Source organism: Leucoraja erinacea, chromosome 29 (assembly GCF_028641065.1).
Source record: "Leucoraja erinacea ecotype New England chromosome 29, Leri_hhj_1, whole genome shotgun sequence".
In the NCBI taxonomy this organism is placed as follows: domain Eukaryota; kingdom Metazoa; phylum Chordata; class Chondrichthyes; order Rajiformes; family Rajidae; genus Leucoraja; species Leucoraja erinaceus.
Window position 1 is genome coordinate 14,460,212 of NC_073405.1, and position 24,445 is coordinate 14,484,656.

General features: G+C 46.7%; 1 protein-coding gene across 1 annotated transcript; it reads right to left on the reverse strand.

Annotated features, from left to right (window-relative positions):
• Window positions 1–1,299: 1,299 nt before the first annotated feature.
• LOC129711209 (N-acetyllactosaminide beta-1,3-N-acetylglucosaminyltransferase 3-like) lies at window positions 1,300–23,824 on the reverse strand. The gene is made up of 2 exons (XM_055658684.1): window positions 21,879–23,824; window positions 1,300–4,447 (listed from the first exon to the last, which is right to left on the reverse strand). The coding sequence occupies exon 2, from the start codon at window positions 4,438–4,440 to the stop codon at window positions 3,274–3,276; it is 1,167 nt and encodes a 388-aa protein (XP_055514659.1). The 5' UTR covers window positions 4,441–4,447; window positions 21,879–23,824; the 3' UTR covers window positions 1,300–3,273.
• Window positions 23,825–24,445: the final 621 nt, after the last annotated feature.

Sequence of the window (24,445 nt, forward strand, 5' to 3'; positions counted from 1 at the left end):
TTAATTTACTTTACTATCCACACTATCCTATTGGAACCAGGGACAATTTACAATTATACCTGATCACTCTGACATGCTCAGCAGCTCCATCACATTCTGTTTTAGTTTCACATTTTGCTTTGGAATAATATTATAATTCGAATACTGTTAAGTTCTGTAAAAAAAAACCCTTCCCTGATCTAATAGGAACTAATATTTCCTTTGCCTTGATAACTCTCTTCATAACCTAATCTTTGGAATTCACCTCTGGCACTGCCTGACTAAAACTCAAAACATTGCCTTTTTCATTTGGTCCGTATCCAAAACGATCACCAGACTTTTCATTGCTACCATAACCTTGACCAACATATTCACAACTGTGAACAGGCAATGCACCAGGGGCTTCATGGCTTTGTCATATAGTTAAAGATACAGCTTTCTTCAGCTCAACAAATCCATGCTGATTATCAGCCACACATTTACATCAATCCCACCTTAATCCATTATATTCTCCCAACTCATTTAGTTTAGGTTAATTTAATTTATTAGTCACATGTACTGAGGTACAGTGAAAAGCTTTTTGTTGTGAGCTATCCAGTCAAAGAAGACTGTGGATGACTGAAGGTGGTGTTATCATTCCACCAGGTGGTGTCATCAGCAATGGCAGCCTTGCCAACGGTCTGTCTGTCTTTTTGTCTTTTTTGTTATTTTGAGTGTTTTAAAAAGTATATGTTAATGTTCTCTTGTTTTATGTGGGGGGGGATGGGGGGGGTCATCAAGGGGGATTTTTTTCAATCTCTTACCTTGCCGGAGATGCGATTGTTTGCTTGATCGTATCTCCGGTCACTCTGTGGCCTAACATCATGGAGCTGACGATCTTGCTCGAGACTGACTTTGAGCCCCTTTGTTCCTCAGGTTTATCCTACCATTCACAGCACAGGAACCGGGCCAGCAGTCTACAATCATTGTGCCACCATATTGCCAATGTAAATTAATGTCCTAACATGGTCTATATTTCCACCAGCCCCTGCTGTTTATGTGCCCGTCTAAGTGCCTTTTAAATATTGCTGTGGCATCTGCTTTGACCAACTCCCATTGTGTATTCCTGACGCCTGCCATTTTCCGAGAAAAAGCTTGCTTTGAATATCACTGTTAAACATTCACTCTCACACCATAAATCTATGCTTGTTATTATTGGACCACTCCATCCTGGGAAAAAGTCTATCTATCCCTCATGCACCTCTCCAAAGCCTCCATATCTTTTCTATAACATGACCAGAAAAGGAAGGTTGTGCTCCAAATGAATCACAATCACAATGATACTTTATTAGCCAAGTATGTTTCGCAACATACGAGGAATTTAATTTGCCAAGTCCGTCATACAACTAAAAAAGCAATGGAACACATAAAACACATTTTAACATAAGCATCCATCACAGAGACTCCTCCACATTCCTCTCTCTGATGGAAGGTGAAAAAAAGTTCACTCTTCCCTTTGCTATCCCGCGGTCGGGGGCCTCGAGCCCTCCGTTGACGGGATGATCTTGACTCCCGTAGCCAGCGGTGGGTCCACCACGTCGAGGCGATCTGTTCCTGCATCAGGGGATGTCAGCTCCCCCGCGCCGGACGGTCGATCCTGGTCGATTGGAGCTCCCGACAACCACGGCCTCTCCCGAGACTGCTGAGCTCCCGATGTCAAGGCCGCAGTTGGAGCGATCCCAAGCAAAGGGTCAACTCTGCTGCAAGTCCTGAAAAATGTTTCCCCCTCCCCCACATAAAACAAACCGGAGAACATTTACACAAACGTTTAACACAACATTGGTCATAAACTAATGGCAACATTGGTCAATCCTCAGCTGAAATACAGAAGTACAGGAAGGAAGTGATGGTGCTGGGGCGGGTGTAGTGGAGATTTAGCAAGCTAGCAGAAGTGGTTAAAAAGGGACGTGACTGAGATATAACATTATGAGTGGTCCTCATATTCCCAGGACGGCATATTATTAAAATATGTAAAAAACCAGGGGGTGGGGTGCGGGGAGAAGATAGATTTTAGGTGAAAGGGGATATACAAATGTATAGATAGAGTGGTAGGTGCCTGGAATGCTTCCTGGTGGATGTGGTGGAATCAGGTATATTAGCAACAGTTAAGAGTTTTTGGATAGGAACAAGAACGTACAGACGATGGAAGGATATAGACCCTGTGCAGGCAGATGGAATTATTTTAAATTGGCATCAAGTTTGGTGCTGACATTGTGGGCCAAAGGTCTGCTCCTGTGTTATGCTATGTTCTATGTTCTATGAGATATGGATAGAACAGAGAGTACTGAGACACAACTACTACATCAAGACATGCCAAAGTGCTTTAAGGCCAGTGAAGGATGATAGAAGAATAATTTCACATGCCTGTTCATCACTACTTTACCTACTGACAGGGAATACCTTAAATAAAACCGAGGAAGACAATTAATTTTTTAATTAAATCAAGACCATTTTTCTTTCTTTGGTCTACAAAAGATTTAATCCCAACAATACACGAGTAATATAAACAAATTATTTCATGACATCCAGTAGCATCAGTCTTTCCAGAAAGACAACATCATTCAAAGATATATAACATAGGGCTTGAACTTGCCAAATACAAGAAATACTGTAGTTGAAGAGGAATATTATTACTCGGATGGTCTGTTAGAAGAAGGCCTTGGTATCTAAGTTGGCGCAAAGAAGCTGGACAAGGTTCAGCCCATTGGGTTGTTCAATCCATGATAGGCTTTTAGCAGTTAAGTGATGATATTTATTGCCTCTCCGATCCTTCAATTCTGAGACAACTAAAGACAGTGATTCAAAGTATTCTCATTTATCCATCATTCTCGGTGTTCCCTACCAGGAAATACATTTATTCCACTGCTCATTTTGCAGGGTAGGCTGCAGGTAAGAAAAGGCAAAAATAAGGTGTTCCGATGCATCATTTGTTAAAAATGCATCGTACAGTGCAAATGTGCCACGGGGGTGTGCTCAGTGCCAAGTGACCTCTGTTCATCTGGAGTGGTTTTAACTTGGCCACAATAGATTGTAGTGTCCCTGTTTCAATGTGGCTATGAGTGCAATAGATATTAGGCCGAGGGATGATGTTCCTCTTGCAGCCTAACAACATATCAAACACAGAGGATATAAAAAGACACAGGACATAGGCATTTGATTCAATGTCATTTCGCAATTCAGCAACATATCTTAAACAACACGAGCAACTTTGGAAAAAAATGCACATCCACAGACGGTACTACATTCCAACAGTTGTTACCATCTCCCGCGGTTCCTTGCCTCCAATGCAATTCTCTGCGGAGAGTAAGCACACCTCAGACTAGCATTGTGCACTGCATCCCACATCAACAGCAGTTCATATGGCCGAAAACGGTGCACCAGCAGCAACTCACGATAATAGCAAGGATTGAACGAGTCATCCTGAATGGATGGAACCCTGATTCCAGCTGTTCTGAAGCCCAGGTGCGAGCTTGGGGCCAGCCCAGCCTTAGCCAGGCACATCCCCAGGAAAACATCATCAATGGGGAATAGTTCGAGGTTTTTGGCAATGCGATAGATAATATTAGCTGTGTAAACAGACATAAGTATGCCCCCTCCGCCAATGTACGGTGGGTACGAGTTGCTGGAGGTCACCACCTCTGGCACATAATATTTGCTCCTCTTCTCTCGGATGGGCCCAACCCCATGAATGAGATGCCCCACATACAGGTGCTGGTGAGAATTCATGCCCAGCAAGTAATGAACCATGTTGTCAGTGTTAGCAAAGACATCATCATCTCCATTGAAGATGAACCGAGCACTGGGGCAAAATTCATCGACCCACTGCAGCAACTTGTACTGCTTGAGTGTCAGGTTGAAGAAGGTATCCAGGAAATCCCATTGCAGGATGTCTCCATGTTCTCTATTCTCAGTTGCTAACAGCCAATTCAACTTCTTCCCTTCCTTCTGGTCAGGAGAGACACCGGACATAAAGACCCTCCGTATTTGGACCCCTTGGAATTCACGTTCCTTCCCCCAGGTCTTTCTTACCATATCGCGTCGGTCCTGGTTGAATGGGTCAGACTTGATCACCAGAAGCAAGAAGACATTGCCAGAGCCTTCTCGACCCCAACACTTGTTTGGGACATTCTGAATCATACCAAATTCTCGACAGTGTTTATACTGCAAGAAGTTTTTTATGTGCTGGGGCTGTTGGTTAAATGCGGGTTGGTCCAGGAATGTCTTGTTTTCTCGGCACTTGGGCTCAACCACCAATTTAATTGCTTCAACAACAAGCTTTGGTAAATCTTTGTGATGGATAGCTTCTGTGACAACGTCATCAGTCTTTTGCAATGGGCCATCATTCCAAAACACAAAGACCAATCCCAGAGTTATCAAGACACACAGCACAACCTTTTCAAGTAATCGTGTAGACCTTTTCATCCTTTACCTGAGATAGAGAGGAAAAAAAGGTAAATTTTATATAAAGACTTACACATGATGCAACAGTACTGGTGACTACAGGTACTGTCTATATGGAGTTTGTATATTCTCCCTGTGACCACATGGGTTTATTCAGGTGCTCTGGTTTCTCCCACACTCCAAAGACGTATATGTTTAGCGGTTAATTGGTGAAATTGTAAATTATAGAGAGGGGGGGGGGGAGAGGGTTCTCCCTTCTGCTTCACCACCACTGTTGGATGCCCTTTGTGAGGTGATTGGAGACCAAAACCAGTTACCCTTTAGATCCCCCTCTCTCTACCTCCCTCCTCTTCTCTCCTTCTTTAGAAAGTGGATGTGCCTTGTTACGTGAAGAAGGATGTGGGACCGCTGTAAGCAGGTGGTGACTCACTCTCACACTGGGATATTCCCCCCCCCCCCCCCCCCCAGGAAAAATGCAATGTTTCGGGGCGAAACACTTCTTCAGACCCGGCCCAAAACGTTGCCTATTCCCTTCGCTCCATAGATGCTGCCTTAAGCCCTGTTCCACTGTGCGAGTTCACCCAAGAGCTCTCCCGAGTTTAAAATCTCTGTTTAGCATCTCTGTCCCCATCTTCAAATTCCCACTTTGAAATAAAATACAAATTTCGACTTAAAAATTTTGCAGCAGGGTCGCGATAAATCGATTCCCATGCATTTTCAATCATCGTTCGATTCAGTGTAATTTTCACACCTGGTTGATATCTTTTTTTTTTAAAGATACAGTACATTACTATAAATAGTTTCAAGCATACCCGGTACTAAACGCACGAACATTAAGGTGGTTACTGATGTTACAAACAGTTATAAAATAATATAATTTCAAAGTAAAATAGGAGATTTATACATAGACATAGAAAATAGGTGCAGGAGGAGGCCATTCGGGGATGGGGGGTGGGGGGGATGATATGATAAATTACCATATATTTGCATTTATATAGCGATCCTGCTGCAAATTTTTTAAGTCGAAAGTTGTATTTTATTTCAAAGTGGGAATTGGAAGATAGGGACAGAGATGCTACACAGAGATTTTGATAGGAAGGAAACGTTACAGCAGCTGAGTAAAAGATTGGTCAAATGGTAGGTTCAATGAAGATCGGGCGAGGGGGATTGGGGGTTGGGGAAAAGTATCTATAACTTGGGACTTGCCTAAATGAGTACTGAGATGGATTGTCATTCCACACCAAATTTCTTAGACAATAATACCTTTTATGCAATTATCACAACAGTTTGTTGGATATGGATCAACGGACTCTGCATGGTACATGCTCGTAAATTAGTAAAACAAATGTTCTTCTTTAAGTACTGTTGTTTCTGGGATGGGGTGATTGATAACAAATAACCTACATTCTACATTTTCTCATAATGTGGCTGAAACAATGGCATATTTTGTGATATTTATTGAGACAACTGAGTTTGGGCAAGATATTACCTTGCAACATTCTGTATGTCTGATAGATATTGTGAAATGGAACTCAGAAATTATGGGAGGATTACATAAAACTACAATTCAAAGGTAATGAATATACAGAGTATTCTTATTTCCATCATGAACATACAATAGTGATATTGGACACCAGGTCCTACTACGGTAAACGCACGAGCTACTACGGTATGACTACGTGTTAAAAAGCATCTAATTTTTACATCCCGAGTATATTTTACTCGTGGACATTTTTCAACATGTTGAAAATCTTCACAAGTTACCACGTTTCCCCGAGTACCTGCCGTTAGCGCTAAGAAATGGCATGTTGGCTTTTATAACAAGAGGAATTGAATATAGGAGCCAACTTCCATACTCAATACCTGACTGAAGGCCAATGTACCACAAGCCTTTACCACCCTATCTACCCAGAATATCACCCTCAGGGAACTATCTACCTACACTCCCTAGATCTCTCTGCTCTACAACACTGCCCAGGTCCCCCCAATCACAGTTATACTTTATCATGCAGCTATACACTGCAAATGATAAAATCATGTATTGTCTTTCTGCTGCCTAGATTGCATGCAATAGAAAGCTCTTCACTGTACATCGGTACACGTGACAATCAACTAAACTGTAACCATCGGAGAATCACAAGTACATCAGACGTGACCAATATGTGGCAAGCAACAAATATTTACACACACTCATAACATCCATCTCCTCTTTTTCACTTTTTCCACCAATCTATCTTCGGATAGGGTGGGGAGATAGAAAAGATGGAAAATCTTTCAGCACGGTGGGTGGCGCAGCGGTAGAGTTGTTGCCTTATAGTGAATGCAGCGCTGGAGACCAAGGTTCGATCCCGACTACAGGTGCTGTCTGTAAGGAGTTTCTACGTTCTCCCTGCAACCTGTGTGGGTTTTCTCCGAGATCTTCGATTTCCTGGCACACTTCAGAGACATACAGGTATGTAGGTTAATTGACTTAGTAAATATAAAAATTGTCCCTAGTGGGTGTAGGATCTCGGATCGGCACGGATCCGGTGGGCCGAAGGGCCTGTTTCCGTGCTCCATCTCTAAACTAAGCCCCTTAGCCAGTTAAATTTAGATAAATGCTGTATGTTTGCAAAACAGCCACTACCTCCACCAATCACTTATCTGCCTCACCTTGGCTGCCATGGTGTTGACATCAGAGGTGCTCTGGAGGGGAACGTGTTTGAGTCACCAAGGCAACATGCCGCAGTTTTGATTAGAAAGATAAGAGAATGAAGTAATAATAATTCTTGCTTAAAAAGTGTGCCCATTTCTGAAACAATTAAATGATGGAATGCAGCCACTCTGCTCAACAGGTGACATACAATGCTGGTATCCCCAATGAAATGAAAATCAGTACATCGTTCCACATGCATACAAGCTGATCTTTTATGGGGGAATGTGGTTAAATGAGGAATTATACCATCTTATTTTAAAGAAAGAATTCCTGGGAAATTCAGAGCTGATGAGAAGATTCAGATTGGAAAAGGATCTTGTGATTGACACAAAAGGCAAAATTGCGGAAGTTTGTGGAAAGCAGCATTATCAGGTGAATGCGTGGAATTGTAGCAGTAATCACAAGCACACACGCACGCACTCTTCTTCCACTCCCGCCCCACCAATGCCATTGTGAGCCGTGGCCTATGGGCAAATGGAGGGAAGGGCAGGGGAAGAAAAATTAGAAGGGTGGCAGAATATTTCTCTTTCCCCTTCCCTTTCTGTCTATCTTTTCCCATGATGTCCATCAGGCCGCCACTGACCTCTGACATTCTAGAGAAAACAATCCAAGTTTGTCCAACTTCTTTCCTGTAGCTAATACCCACTAATCCAGGCAACATTCTGGTAAACCTCTCCAAAGCCTCCACTTCCTTCCTGTAATGGAGCAAACAGAAATGCAAACTGCAAACAGAAGTAGGTCATTTGGCCCTTCGAGTCAGAGTCACTGTGATCATGGCTGATCATCCACAATCAGTACCCCATTCCTGCCTTCTCCCCATATCCCTTGACTCCGCTATCTTTAAATGCTCTATATAACTCTCTCTTGAAAACATCCAGAGAATTGGCCTCCACTGCCTTCTGAGGCAGAGAATTCCACAGATTCACAAATCTCTGGGTAAAAAAGTTTTTCCTCATCTCTGTTCTAAATGGCCTACTCCTTATTCTTAAACTGTGGCCCCTGGTTCTGGACTCCCCCAACATCGGGAACATTTTTCCTGCCTCTAGCATGTCCAATCCCTTAATAATCTTACACGTTTCAATAAGATGCCCTCTCATCCTTCTAAACTCAATGTATACAAGCCCAGTCACTCCATTCTTTCAACATATGACAGTCACGTCATCCTGGGAATTAATTTTGTGAACCTGTGCTGCACTTCCTCAATAGCAAGAATGTCCTTCCTCAAATTTGGAGACCAAAGCTTCACACAATACTCCGGCAGTGGTCTCACCAGGGCCCTGTACAACTACAGAAGGACCTCTTTGCTCCTATACTCAACTCCTCTCGTAATGAAGGCCAACATACCATTAGCTTTCTCCACTGACTGCTCTACCTGCCTGCTTACTTTCAGTGAGTGACGTACAAGGATCCCCAGATCTGGTTGTACTTCCCCTTTTGCCAACTTGACACCATTCTCCGGAAGTGGCGGCGCTGGGAATGGCTGCGGCTCGCCTGCAGTCCGTTTGTCTTTTACTTTTTTGTGTTGTTTTTTTCGTTTTGTGTAGTTATGTTTTTGGTTTTTAGGCGGAGGGGGGGTGGGGGGGGGGGTGAAACGGGGGCTGCTGTCACTCCCTTCGGGGGAATACGACCTTTTGTCGTATCCCCCTTCTTTGCCTCCGTCTACGCTGAGGCCTAGTGGAGCCGGCGACCTCGGGACTCTAGAGGCAGCTGACAGGACGCGTCCTGGGCTCGCTCCCGGCCCAGCCCGGGATGGAACAGTGCTCCCGTGAGAGCGGCCTGGTGAGGGGCTGGAGTGGCCCAGCCCGAGGGAGGAACGGCACTCCCGTCGGAGTGGCCCAGCCCGAGGGAGGAACGGTGCTCCCGTCGGAGTGGCCCAGCCCGAGGGTGGAACGGTACTCACGTGAGGGCGATCCGGTCCGGGGGCTGGGACGGTGCTCCGGGCTGGGACGACGTTCTGGCGGCGGTGTCCAGAGTCCTGGGTTCAGCCGCGGGCCGGCGGCTGCGTGTGCTGGACTGGAGGTGCGGCGGCTTCGACCACCCCGGGCCGCAGTGTTTGAACCGGCCCGTTCCCGGGGTTCGGTGAGCTGCGAGACTGTTTGTACCATCGCCCGGTGGGGAATCGCCTCAGCGCAGAGGGAGCAGAGGGAGAGACTGCAACCCTAAGATTTTTGCCTCCACCACAGTGAGGAGGTGTTTGGAGGACTCACTGTGGTGGAAGTTAATTTGTGTTTATTGTTGTTTTTATTGTATCATTGTATGTATGACTGCAGGCACAAAAATTTCGTGACAATAAAGGAAATTCAATTCAATTCAATTCAGATAATCACTTGCCTTCCTGGTCTTGCCACAAAAGTGGATAACCTCACCCACGCATCTGCCCACTCACCCAACCTGTCCAAGTCACCCTGCATCCTCATAGCATCCTCCTCACAGTTCACACTGCCACCCAGCCTTGTGTCATCTGCAAATTTGCTAATGTATTTTTAATTCCTTTATCTCTAAATCATGAATGTATATTGTAAATAGCTGCCGTCCTAGCACCAAGCCTTGCGGTATCTCACTAGTCACTGCTCTAGTGCAAAAGCGCTCCATCTCCATCATAACACCCCCACACCCCCCAGTCATAGAGACTCTCTGCATACAAATGCCCGAGTACAGAAGTTGGGACGTTATGTTAGTCCAAGGCACTGAACGCAAGTATTGCGTTCAGTTTTAGTCAACCTGCTATAGGAAAGATCGTGTTAAGCTTGGAAAGTGTGTCACGTGTGGAATAGATGAGGTAGATGCACAGTCTCCAGCCTTTTGTGCGATATGACTAGATGTCTTTATGACCCTCCCTCCATGTTCCTACAGCAATACTGTCCCTCCAACATTGCCCCTTCCTCCACTACTCTCCGACAATTTCTCCTCTGGCCACGATCCACAAAAAAAGACTGGTATGTGGTGATTAAGTTAATGGAATAATCTAATTTATTTCTTGGAAAGTCCAAGGAGGATGTGCTTCAGCTGCTGAGGACACTTCAGAAGACAATAAACAGGTTACACACCATCATGTACAGTTAGCAGTTCAGAGGTGGTGTGTTCTAATTGATAATTGAAGTGGGCCAGATCTTTTATAAGGGCAAGGCTTTACAGGCTAGCTGGTTAATTGAAGTTAATTGAAATCTACAAACACTTGAGGATTTTTTTACAGGGTGCACGATGAGAAGTTGAATTTAGAAAAGAGACAATCTGATCTTCGCAGCAGCTTGCCAAGCTTTGAAACTCACGTCCTTAAATGTCCATGGTAGCAGAGGATTTAAAATATGTTTACACTTAGAAGTAGCTGCATTTGTGATAAGCTAGTGGGTGCAGTATCAATAGACAATAGGTGCAGGGGTAGGCCATTCAAGCCAGCACCGCCATTCAATGTGATCATGGCTGATCATCCCCAATCAATATCCCATTCCTGCCTTCTCCCCATATCCCCCGACTCCGCTATCTTTAGGAGCCCTATCTAGCTCTCTCTTGAAAGTATCCAGAGAAATGGCATCCACCACCCTCTGAGGCAGAGAATTCCACAGACTCACATCTCCCTGTGTTTCCTTCTCAGTTATAAATGGCTTACCCCTTATTCTTAAATTATCCCCCCCCTGGTTCTGGACTCCCCCAACATCGGGAACATGTTTCCTGCCTCTAGCGTGTCCAAACCCTTAACAAACTTATATGTTTCAATAATATACCCTCTCATCCTTCTAAACTCCAGAGTGTACAAGCCCAGCCACTCCATTCGTTCAGCATATGACAGACCCACCATCCCGGGAATTAACCTTGTAAACCTACACTGCACTCCCTCAGTAGCAAGAATGTCCTTCCTCAAATTGGGAGACCAAAACTGCACACAATACTCCAGGTGTGATCTCATAGGGCCATGTACAACCGCAGAAGGACCTCTTTGCTCCTATACTCAACTCTTCTTGTTATAAAGGCCAACATGCCATTCGCTTTCTTCACTGCCTGCTGTACCTGCATGCTTACAACATAGATTGATGAACAAGGACCCTCAGATCCCGTTGTACTTCCCCTTTTCCCAACTTGACGCCATTTAGATAGTAATCTGCCTTCCTGTTTTTGATACCAAAGTGGATAACCTCACATTTATCCACATTAAACGTCATCTACCATGCATCTGGCCACTCACCCAACCTGTCCAAGTCACCGTGCATTCTCATAGCATCCGCCTCACAGTTCACACTGCCACCCAGCTTTGTGTCATCTGCAAATTTGCTAATGTTACTATGAATCCCTTCATCTAAATCATTGATGTATATTATAAATAGCAGCCATCCCAGCACCGAGCTTTGTGGCACCCCACTAGTCACTGCCTGCCATTCTGAAAGGGACCTGTTAATCCCTCCTCTTTGTTTCCTGTCTGCCAACCAATTTTCCATCCATGTCAGCACTCTACCCCCAATACCATGTGCCCAAATTTTGCCCACTAATCTCCTATGTGGGACCTTATCAAATGCTTTCTAAAAGTCCATGTACACTACATCCACTGGCTCTCAGTTGTCCATTTTCCTAGTTACATCCTCAAAACATTCCAGAAGATTAGTCAAGCACGATTTCCCCTTCGTAAATCCATGCTGACTCGGACCGATCCTGTTACTGCTATCCAAATGTGCGGTTATTTCATCTTTTATAATTGACTCCAGCATCTTCCCCACCACCGATGTCAGGCTAACTGGTCTATAATTCCCCCGTTTTCTCTCTCCCGTCACTGGGCATACATGGAAATGTAGAGTAATGGTTACAATGTGATTATCCACTATCTTATTAAATGGTAGAGAAACCTCATGAAGCAGCGCGCTGGTTAGTACGTTCCTGGAACTTGAGTATTCTTATCTTCATTACCATTAAGGCCAACTCGCAAATTAGAATTTAAACACAGAGTCTGCATTGACAACAAGATTAGGAAATAAATTATTCTTCCGCTGAAAAGTTAATTTGTTTCACTTGATATTGTCTTCACATATTTTTCTTCACATTTGTTTGTTTTCACATATTTTTCAAAGTGCAGTCGCTGACTACAGCAGTTCATTCAATATTTACTGCCTGCTCAGCTTGATATGTTAGTAATTTGATCAGAGTAATTTGCCTCAAAACCACAAGCAGATACATTACAAGCAAGATAGACATAAAATGTTGGAGTAACTCTGCGGGCCAGGCAGCATCGCTGGAGAAAAGGAATAGGCGATGCTAAAATGTCACCTATTCCTTTTCTCCAGAGATGTTGAGTTACTCCAGCATTTTGTGTATCTTCGGTATAAATCAGCATCTGCTGTTCCTTCCAACATACCTTGCATGCAAGATTTCCTCCCTATTTTCACTTTGCAGTTTTTAAAAAGTGTTCCAGAGGGAACAAAAAACTATGTATTGAAACTCAATACAGTTTAAATTGACATGTTGTCGGTAAATCGATTCAGCTCACCTCAACGCAACCATCCTCTTTGAAAAGAAATTTACTAAGAACACACTGCCTCCTACAGCTTGCATGATAATGCCCCGCTATAAACCCTATTCTCTCAAAGACAGATTTTCTATTGTCCGCCTAATTTACAGACCTTGTCGGATTCCCGGCTTCTTGCAACACTTAAAAGTCTCCCTTGTTTCTTAGCAACTCTCTTTTGTTTCCTGTGCAAACAAGATTTTCATTGTACCTGTGCCTCACCATAAATATACACACAAGAATAAATGCCAAAGGTACAGAAAATTGCTGGAGAAACTCAGCGGGTGCAGCAGCATCTATGGAGCGAAGGAAATAGGCGACGTTTCGGGCCGAAACCCTTCTTCAGACTGATGGGGGGTGGGGGGGGGGAGAAGGAAGGGAAAAGGGAGGAGGAGGAGCCCAAGGGCGGGGGGGGGTGGGGGGGGGAGGATGGGAGGAGACAGCTCGAGGGTTAAGGAAGGGGAGGAGACAGCAAGGGCTAGCAAAACTGAGAGAATTCAACATTCAAGCCATCCGGACGCAAGCAACCCAGGCGGAATACGAGGTGCTGTTCCTCCAATTTCCGGTGTTGCTCACTCTGGCAATGGAGGAGACCCAGGACAGAGAGGTCGGATTGGGAATGGGAGGGGGAGTTGAAGTGCTGAGCCACCGGGAGTTCAGGTAGGTTATTGCGGACTGAGCGGAGGTGTTCGGCGAAACGATCGCTCAAACCTCCGTTTAGTCTCCCCGATGTAAATCAGCTGACATCTAGAGCAGCGGATGCAGTAGATGAGGTTGGAGGAGATACAGGTGAACCTTTGTCACACCTGGAACGACTGCTTGGGTCCTTGAATGGAGTCGAGGGGGGAGGTGAAAGGACAGGTGTTGCATTTCTTGCGGTTGCAACGGGAAGTGCCCGGGGAGGGGGTGGTACGGGAGGGAAGGGAAGAATTGACAAGGGAGTTGCGGAGGGAGCGCTCTTTGAGTAATGCAGACATGGGGGGAGATGGGAAGATGTGGCGAGTGGTGGGGTCACGTTGGAGGTGGCGGAAATGGCAGAGGGCTATTTGTTGTATTTGCCGGCTGGTGGGGTGAAAGGTGAGGACTAGGGGGACTCTGCCCTTGTTGTGAGTGCGGGGATGGGGAGAGAGAGCAGTGTTGCGGGGTATGGATGAGACCCTGGTGCGAGCCTCATCAATGGTGGCAGAGGGGAATCCCTGTTCCCTGAAGAACGAGGACATTTCCGATGCCCTGGTGTGAAACGTCTCATCCTGGGAGCAGATGCGGCGTAGGCGGAGGAATTGGGAGTAGGGGATGGAGTCTTTACAGGGGGCAGGGTGGGAAGACGTGTAATCCAGATAGCCATGTGAGTCAGTTGGTTTGAAGTGTATGTCGGTCAGAAGTCAGTCCCCTGCGATGGAGATGGTGAGGTCAAGGAATGGCAGGGAAGTGTCGGAAATGGTCCAGGTGTATCGGAGTGCCGGATGGAAGTTGGTGGTGAAGTGGATGAAGTCAGTCAGTTGTGTGTAGGTGCAGGAGGTGGCCCCAAGGCAGTCGTCAATGTAACGGAGATAGAGGTCGGGGATGGGGCCCTGGTACGTATTGAACAAGGATTGTTCAACGTACCCGACAAAGAGGCAGGCGTAGCTGGGGCCCATGCGTGTGCCCATAGCTACACCTTGTGTTTGGAGGAAATGGGAGTACAACAACGTAAAGTTGTTGAGGGTGAGGACCAACTCCGCTAAGTGGAGGAGAGTGTCAGTGGCTGGGTATAGGTTGCTCTTCTGGTCGAGGAAGAACCAAAGGGCTTTGAGGCCATCCTGGTGGGGGATGGAGGTGTAGAGTGACTGGACATCCATGGTGAAGATGAGGGGGTGAGGGCCTAGAGAGTGGAATGCGCGGAGGCGGCGGAGAGTGTCTGAGGTGTCTAGAACATAGGTGGATATGGGATTTGACCAAGGGGAATAGTATGGAGTCAAGGTATGTGGAGATGGGTTCGGTGGGGCACGAACAAGCAGGGACAATGGGTCTGCCGGGAGAGTCGGGTTTGTGGATTTTGGGGAGAAGGTAAAAAGGGCCGTGCAGGGCTGGGGAACAGTGAGGTTGGAAGCTTGGTCGGGCAGGGCGTGGGAATTGATGAGGTCGGTGATGGTGCTAGATATGGTGGCCTGGTGCTCGTCAGTGGGGTCATGGTCCAAGGGTAAGTAGGAGGAGGTGTCCGGGAGTTGTAGAGATCGACGCGCCAAACTGGTTACAATGTCCAATCTGACAAGCCCATTTTCCTATTACTAATTGTTTGCACTTCACCATTTATCAAAGGTTAGTTTTGCTCAGTGTAACTTTATATTGGCTCAAGTAAAGACGACGTCATCGGCATGGACTCAAATTTCTTTCAGCTTTACCAAAACATTTATTCTCTTCTACTGTGCAGATGTTGTTTTACTGGCTGCATCTAATTTTCCCCCCCAATATTGTTCAACCCCCCTACAAGCTTCATCCAACCCAATTGATCGACATCTAAAGCTTTATCAGATTGTTACATTTTGCAGAATGCCTCATCTACAAAATATGCTGCAGTGATTCACCTAGGCTTCAATGCCAGCTCACAAACTCAGCAAGATACACAACAGTGTTTTATTACCATTTGCTCAGAAACAGAACAATGAAATTCTCTCTTTATCAAGGACAAGAACAGTCCTTGGAAGACTACATCTTGCAGATTCCCCTGTAAGTCACATACCAACCAAATTTTAAAATATTCACATTCCTTGATGTTCTAATACCTAGAACTCCAAATTCAAACGTGTTTATAATCAACTCTTCCAAACTATTGCCAATATAGTCACTGACAATACTAATGGGTTTATCTGAATTGAATCCAATAGTATCAGAAACTAGATATTCCATTGCTAATCCTCCCACAAGATTGCTGTCACCTTCAAGAGAGGTAAAAGATTGGCAACGTAAGATAACCATATCAGCGATAACAATACTCTGAGAAGAAGATTTTAAAGGGCAAACGTTGCATCTCTGAACTAAACTAAAAGATGGGATTTACGTAGGATTAGTATGTGAGTGTTTGATGGTCAGCTCTGGGCCAGAGAACACATTTACCCACTGTGTCTCTCAATAACCTGCATATATGAGAAGCGAAGTCAGGCAGCAGCACTGGTGATAGTACAGCACTCCCTGATGAACTTGATGCATTCTTTGTTTGCTTTGAGCAAAAGGCCAACAGGGCCACGGCATCTATCCCTACAAACTCGAGTGCATCCGCTCCCACGGTCACTGGTGCAGCAGTAAGATTGGCCTCCCTGAGGGTGAACCCATGGAAAACAACTGGCCCAGACGGATTCGCTGACAGTGTCCTTAGGAACTGCACGGACTGACAAGCGGGAGTGTTCATGGACATCGTCAATCTCTCCATATTGAGGTGCCCACCTGCCTCAAGATAATCACTATCAACCCAGTGCCAAAAAAAGACAAGATGTTGTAACTTAATAACAACTGTCCAGTGGCCTTGACATCCACCATCATGAAGTGCTTCAAGAGGCTGGTTATGGAACTCATTAACTCTAGCCTACCATCAAACCTTGATCCACTGCAGTTCACCTACTGCCACAACAGGTAGATGCCATCTCACTGGCCCTAGGGCAGATGAATATGTGGCTGAGCATCTGGTACAGGGATTCAGATTTTTGGACCACTGAGCTCACATTTGGGGCAGAGGTGACCTGTACATGAGGGATAGTTTGCACCCGATCTGGATGGGAACCAGAATCCTAGCAGGCAGGTTTGCTCGTACTACACGAGTGGATTTAAACTGGACTGGCAGTGGGTGAGATCTAATACACCCAGTTGAGGCAGGTGAGAGACTGGAAGTCAGTATGCAAAGTGAAAAAATAAGTGCAGTGGACAAAATAGGCAGGAGCGCAGCAGGGAGTGAGGAAGGGCAGTTGGATTGAATTGTGTTTAATTTAATGCGAGTGGCCTGGCAGACAAGGTGGATGAACACAGAACGTGGATAAAATGTGTAGGAAGGAACTGCAGATGCTGGTTTACACCGAAGACACAAAATGCTGGAGTAACTCAGTAGGTCCGGCAGCATCTCTGGAGAAAAGGAATAGGTGACCTTTCGGACTAAGAGACAAGGAAAGGGAAAAGAGAGATATAAAATGGTACATAGAACAAATGTATGAAAGATAAGCACAACTATGCAAATTTTAATCAATGAATGGTGGAGCACACAATGGCACATTGTTGGCTGTGCGGAAGGTGATAACAAGTGATACAAAGAGTGAACCTCAACAGCAAAACTAGTACAACGATTAGGGTGGTGGAGGGAAGAAGAGATAGGGGATGCAAGGATTACTTGATGTTAAAGAAATCAAAAGTCCTACCTTGGGTTGTCGGCTGCCCAAGCAAAGTAGGAGGTGCATGATGGAGTAGGTGGTTTGCAGGCAAGGGCATGTCTGGAAAGTGGGATTTAAAAGTGTGATGACAAGAGTTCAGGGCATGCACGTTCCTGTTAGAGTGAAGGGCACGGCAAATGGGAATAAGCAAGCTTGGATGACGAATAAAATTGAGGCACTGGTCTGGAAAAAGGAAGCATTGGACAGATATAGGCACATGGGATCAAGTCTATCCCTAAGGTTGTCTCAGGATCTGAGCATCATACTTAAGAAGGAAATGAGGAGGGTATAAGGGGGGGGGGGGGGGGGGGGAGGAGAGAGCTTTGGCGGATAATATTAAGGAAACGATTGTAACTAGAGAGAGAATAGGGCCCCTCAGAAAACAAAGTGTGGTTCGCAGGAGATGGGCAAAGTCCTCGATGAGTATTTCTCCTCTGCTTTCACTGTGGAGAAAGACTTGAAGACGAGGGAACGTGGGACAGTTAATAGAAGTGTCTTGAGGACAGTCGGTATTCCGGTCGAGGCATCAAAGGTAGCCAGGAAGCTTAGGAGCCAAGAAGGATTTTGATTCATTTGCCTTCACCAGTCAGGGTATTAAGTGTAGAGACAAGGACATAATGTTACCATTGTACATCTGTTGATGAGGCCACATTTTGAGTATTGTGTATAGTTTTAGGCACCCTGATATGGGAAAGATGTTAAGCTGGAACAAGTACAGAGAATATTTACAAGGATGTTGCCAGGGCACAAGGGCTTGAGCTATAGGGAAAGGTTGCACAGGCTGGGACTATTCCTTGGAGTCCAGGAGGATGATAGGTGATCTTATATATGGCCTGCAAAATCATGAGGAATAGATAGGGGAGCTGCACAAAGTCATTTTCCCTAGAGTAATTATTAATGATTTAGATGATGGGATCACTAGCAGATTTGCAGATGACACAAAGCTGGGTGGCAGTGTGAACCGCAAAGACAATGATCTGCGGTTGCAGGGTGACTTGGACAGGTTGAGCGAGCAGGCAGATGCTTGGCAGATACAGTATAATGTAAATAAATGTGAGATTATCCACTTTGGCGGCAAGATTATTATCTCAATGGTGTCAGATTAGGAAAAAGGGAAATTAAATGAGAACTGGGTGTCCTTGTACACCAGTCACTGAACGTAAACATGCAGGTAGAGCAGGCAGTGAGCTGGTGAGATCATGTCTGGAAAGTTGTGCGCAGTTTTGGTCCCCAGAATCCTCTCCAGTAACTTACCCACCACAGACGTTAGGTTCACTGGTCTTTAATTCCCAGTTTTTCCTTGGAGCCCCATCTTAAATAAAGGCCTAACGATGACATATCATATCTGATAAGGCCAGGGTGGGTCCAGGAAATTAGCTATTTGTCCCATAATAAAAGGCACACAGCAAACTGAAAAGTAAATCTAAAGATAGGAGAGGTTGCAAGAAGAAGGATATCAGCCATGGAGGCAGAGAGAATAGGTTACGTAATAATAAATACTTCATATCCATTTTATCCAAGGAATGTACATCAAGATTCTCAGCTCGGCAAAATCATTGTGTGCAGTTCTGGTCACCACACTACAGGATAAAAGACTTTAGAGCGGCTGCGGAAACGTTTAGCAGGATCCTGTCTGGATCAAAGCATACTAGCTATCTGGAGAGGTTGGTCAAACGAGAGAGAAACAAAGTACTGGACACAGCGGGTCAGGCAGCATCTCTGAAGAAAAGGGAAAGGTGACATTTTGGGTCGGGAACCTCTTCAGACTTGGCCATAGAAACATAGAAAATAGGTGCAGGAGTAGGCCATTCAGCCCTTCGAGCCTGCACTGCCATTCAATATGATCATGGATGATGATCCAACTCAGTATCCCGTACCTGCCTTTCCTCCATACCCCCTGATCCCCTTAGCCACAAGGGCCACATCTAACTCCCTCTTAAATATAGCCAATGAACTGGCCTCAACTACCTTCTGTGGCAGAGAATTCCACAGATTCACCACTCTCTGTGTGAAAAAAAATTTCTCATCTCGGTCCTAAAAGACTTCCCCCTTATCCTTAAACTGTGACCCCTGGTCAAACTTGGATTGTTTCCTCTGAAGTATTAGAGGATGAGGGAAGACAAAACAGTTTAGTTTAGAGATACAGCATGGAAACAGGCCCTTTGGCCCAACGAGTCCGTGTTCACCAGCAATCCCCACACTCTAACACTAACATACACACAATAGGGACAATTTACAATGATACCAAGCCAATTAACCTACAAACCTGTACATCTTTGGAGTATGGGAGGACACCCATTCAATGATTGATACAAATACATCGATAGATGCTCCTGAACACATCATCAGTGATGTAACCTGGGGTCATTGGGTGTTTCGGATCTTTCAACATCAGACACCCTCACCCAGGCGACCCAGCCGTGGTTGATCAGACCACGACTTGTGTTCAGGTGGCATTCGCTCCTCCCCATGGACCTCCTCTCCTGATCCAGAGCCATCTTGATGCCTTCTCCGCTGCCTCTGTGGTGTTCTTGATGGGCCCTTCTCCTTGCCACTCCGTTGATGCCCAGTGCATTCAAGGCTTTGTAGAGCGATTGCCCTGCAAAACCTCTGCAGCCAACCTCGATGGGCATACACCTTGTCTTCCAGCCCTGCTTACGGCAGTCTATGACCAGCTCTTCATACTTGGCCATCTTCCTCTCGTGGGCCTCCTCCAGACGGTCCTCCCACGGCACTGTCAGTTCCAACAAGACGATGTTTTTGGTCGCCTCTGAGACCAGGAGGATATCTGGCCTCAGGGTGGTCGTGGCAATGTGCTGTGGGAACTTCAGCTGTTTCACCAGGTCTACGGAAAGCTGCCAGTCCTGCGCAGTCGCCAGGATTCCTGACTGATTCCTGGCTGCTGTGGTTCTTGGCAGCTGCACTCCGGCCTTCACGAAGGTGATCATCTGGGTGGTGGGGCGTTCTCGTCTGCAGCTGCTGATTCCCATGCTGATGGCTTCTGCAATGGGTTTGAGAACCTGGTCGTGACGCCATGTGTACCGGCCCTGCCCAAGAGACATTGGGCAACAGCTCAGGATGTGCTCCAATGTCCCCTTGCCTGAGCATTGTGAGCAATCTGGAGATTCCGCTTTGCCCCAGATGAAGAGGTTCGATGAGCTGGGCAGGACATCATACACAGCCTGGACCAGGAACCTGATGCGCTGTGGTTCAGCCTGCCAGAGCTCAGTCCATGTGACTTTTCGGTCCATGGCCTGCTCCCACCTTGTCCAGGCTCCCAGCTACCTCAATCCAACTGCTCTGGTACACCTCTCCTCCTCCACCACTGCCCTCACTTCCTCCTGGACCTCTCCTTCCCCTTGGCCTTGTCAAACTGGGGAGATGGGAAGATTCCCAGGCCTGCTCTTTCCCGAGTCACTGCTCCCACCAGGACTCTGTGGCGTATCCGGGACTCTGCTTGCTCTCCACTTCCTCCCATTTTTCACCTCCACCCCTGCTTGAGCCACCTTGGGGTCGCTGGAGTCCCTGTACATCATCACCTCTCTGGCCCGAGTCACCTTGAACTCCTCCTCCAGGGACTTCAGGGGCAGCTGGAGCTTGGTGTTATTTCCGTAAAGGGCGATGCTGCTAAGGCTCCTGGGCAGTCCCATCCACCTTCTGAGAAAGCTACTGACTTTCCTCTCCAATCTCTCTACGATGGATATTGGGACTTCGTAGACAAGCAGTGGCCAGAGTATCCTTGGCAGGATACCATGCTGGTAAATCCATGCCTTGAACTTGCCGGGAAGCCCCGACCGGTCCACTGCTCTCAACCAGCTCTCCAGCTCCTGACAGGTTGCCTGGACAGATGCTGTATCCTTCAGGCTGCTGTTAAACACCTTGCCAAGACTCTTCACTGGCTTTTCGGACAGTTGAGATTGGTGACCCTTCGATGTTGAAGCGGAACCTGTCCAGACTTTGCCCTTCTTCAGCACCAGTGACCTTGATTTTCCTGACTTAAACCTCATCCTTGCCAATCCAATCAGTTTCTCCAACCCCTTTATCCAGGCAAGTATTAAAATCCAGTGAGAATTTCTGCCTTTCAGATTGCATGCTTCAGATCACCATTCACTTGTTCCATGACCAATTTTCTCACCTCCCTTCTAACTCTCTGCAATGAAACCCACACCACCTAATATTGTCTGCAAAACCAAGGGGGTTCGGACTTCACGATTTGCCTAGTCCGAACTTATCTTCACCTTGCCATGTACACCGATTCATTTCCCAAAAGCTTCATTGGCAGGTAGGTCTCTTGAGGTAGGCCGAAAGGTAATGCAATTTATGCGTCCATAAACATTCCTTCATCCAAAACCAGTTTGCTCTGCACCATAACTCACATCATGTCCTATTGCCCTTACCCAACCCTCATATCCCCCTTCTCCCAATGCCCTTCCTTCCCCGTCCTCTCCCCATTGTCCTCCCTCCCCTCTCAATGCGTTTACTTGCCCCCTCCTCTCTGCTCTTCCCCCAATGCCCTTCCTAGCCCCTCTCCTCCCAATAGCCCTCCCTTCACAATCTACTCCCCCATAGCCCTCCCTTCCCACTCTTCCCCCAATACCATTCCTTACCCCTCCCCTTCCTATAGCCCTCCCTACCCCTATAGTCCTTCCTCCCCCCCCATAGAGCCCCCCCCCCCCCCATGGCCCTCCCTCTACCCCTCACCCCCATAGCCTTCCCTTCCCGCTCTTCCCCTCATTTCCCGTCTCCTTCCCATAGCCCTTCCACTTTCTTCCTCTCTCCCCCATGGCCGTGCCCTACTTCTCCTCCCACCCCCCATATGGCACTCTCTCCTCTCATAGAATTCCTTTCCTTGCACCCCACCAAGTATCTAGTTGCTTAACCCCACCTTTAATCGTTTCCCTCGTGGCTTGCCGTTAACTGTGCTCCGGGGCCGCGATGATGGAGCACTTTGCGCTGACTTCCTCGCCGTTGTCGCGGACTTGAGGACTGGCTCGGTTCGTAAGGGAAGTGGAAGCTCTGGTTTTGTTCTGGCACCGCTCGCTCACAAACAGCCACACCCACGAACGCCACCCCCTCACAGTAAAATTATTTAACGGTGATGTTCGGCAATGGGACAACTTCCACGGGGGGCAGCTCGCCCCGGACATGGGGGCTTCTGCTCGTGTGACCGGGGGAGCCAGCGACCAAAACTAAAAGCCCTCAGTCAGTCAGTCAGTCAGTGGCCTCTCACCAGAGAGTTGCAGCTCAGGGTAAACTGTATACCTTTGTGTGTGCTACTTTACAGTAGCAGATTCCAGCCATTCGCACATATAAAACCACCACACATTCAAAAATTGTCTTAATTCAACTGTAAATTATTTTGCACGATGCAACTAGAAATGCAATCGCAGGAAACGAACGGATCAGGTTGCCTGAAGGTGTTCATGGGTGGAGGACACAGAAGGGCAGAAACCCGTTTTCCACCCTGTTGCCGTCCGTGCAATTCGGCAGCAGTCAGTGTTTAACTTTTAAACAAGCTGCCCTCCGTCACCAATCAAATTCTTGATTTTATTTTGGGCTCTCAAATACCGTGCCCTTCCAGTGAATCGAATGAAGAGGAAACGAGAGAGACTCTGGGCAGTGGCAAGCAAACAAACACCACGTTTAACAGAGAGTGGACAGCATTTAAAAAAAAAACCTCGCAGCAAGTTCCGTTGAAGTTTCATTGTTGCCGAGCAGAGAAACCGCCAATTTCAGAACATGGACCGGATGACTGTAACTTCATGTGTGTGTGTGTGTGCTCGGTCCCGCAGACAGGAAATCAACCTGGGAGAAAGCAAGCATTTCTACATTTTCTTCAAATGAAGATTTTTTTTTAAAGCGTAGAATCTTAAATGAAAGGAAGAAGTACAACACACACACACATCGGGTCAAGCGCCATCTCCAGACACTATTTGCACTAAATGTTGTCCCCTGTATCCTTTATCTCAGCGGTTCTTAACCTGGGAGTCGAGACCCGAGGGGGGGGGGGGGTCTCGACCCCCGCCAAATGCGCCTTTGGATTACATCTTGATAATCGACTCCAGTATCTTCCCCACCACTCATGTCAGGCTAACTGCAGGGCTGCCAGCTCTCACGCTTTGAGCGTGAGAATCACGCATTTCAATCCATTCTCACGCCCTCGCGCTGATGACAGAATTCTCACGCTGTCTTCAGTTCTAGCACAGTTGTCTCTTTGCGCCACATGACAGCAATCTGCACCGTCTGGGGAAGCGCGTCGGTCCCGGGCAGCGGGTGTCAGCGCCTCCTGTGTGCCGGCTGCGACCACTACACTGCTAGCCGCCGCAGCAGCCTCCCTCCCTCTCTCCTGCCCTTCAACTCACACTGCAGCGCCAGTGCCGCCAATCTACGCTGCACCGTGCCCGCCAGACTCCCCATTGGGAGTCCGGGAGAGAGGGGAGGAAGAGAGGGAGGGGAGAGAAACATAGAAACATAGAAATTAGGTGCAGGAGTAGGCCATTCGGCACTTCGAGCCTGCACCGCCATTCAATATGATCATGGCTGATCATCCAACTCAGTATCCCGTACCTGCCTTCTCTCCATACCCTCTGATCCCCTTGGCCACAAGGGCCACATCTAACTCCCTCTTAAATATAGCCAATGAACTGGCCTCAACCACCCTCTGTGGCAGAGAGTTCCAGAGATTCACCACTCTCTGTGTGAAAAAAGTTCTCTTCATCTCGGTTTTAAAGGATTTCCCCCTTATCCTTAAGCTGTGACCCCTTGTCCTGGACTTCCCCAACATCGGGAACAATCTTCCTGCATCTAGCCTGTCCAACCCCTTAAGAATTTTGTAAGTTTCTATAAGATCCCCTCTCAATCTCCTAAATTCTAGAGAGTATAAACCAAGTCTATCCAGTCTTTCTTCATAAGACAGTCCTGACATCCCAGGAATCAGTCTGGTGAACCTTCTCTGCACTCCCTCTATGGCAATAATGTCCTTCCTCAGATTTGGAGACCGAAACTGCACGCAATACTCCAGGTGTGGTCTCACCAAGACCCTGTACAACTGCAGTAGAACCTCCCTGCTCCTATACTCAAATCCTTTTGCTATGAAAGCCAACATACCATTCGCTTTCTTTACTGCCTGCTGCACCTGCATGCCTACCTTCAATGACTGGTGTACCATGACACCCAGGTCTCGCTGCATCTCCCCCTTTCCCAATCGGCCACCATTTAGATAATAGTCTGCTTTCCCGTTTTTGCCACCAAAATGGATAACCTCACATTTATCCACATTATACTGCATCTGCCAAACATTTGCCCACTCACCCAGCCTATCCAAGTCACCTTGCAGTCTCCTAGCATCCTCCTCACACCTAACACTGCCCCCCAGCTTAGTGTCATCCGCAAACTTGGAGATATTGCCTTCAATTCCCTCATCCAGATCATTAATATATATTGTAAATAGCT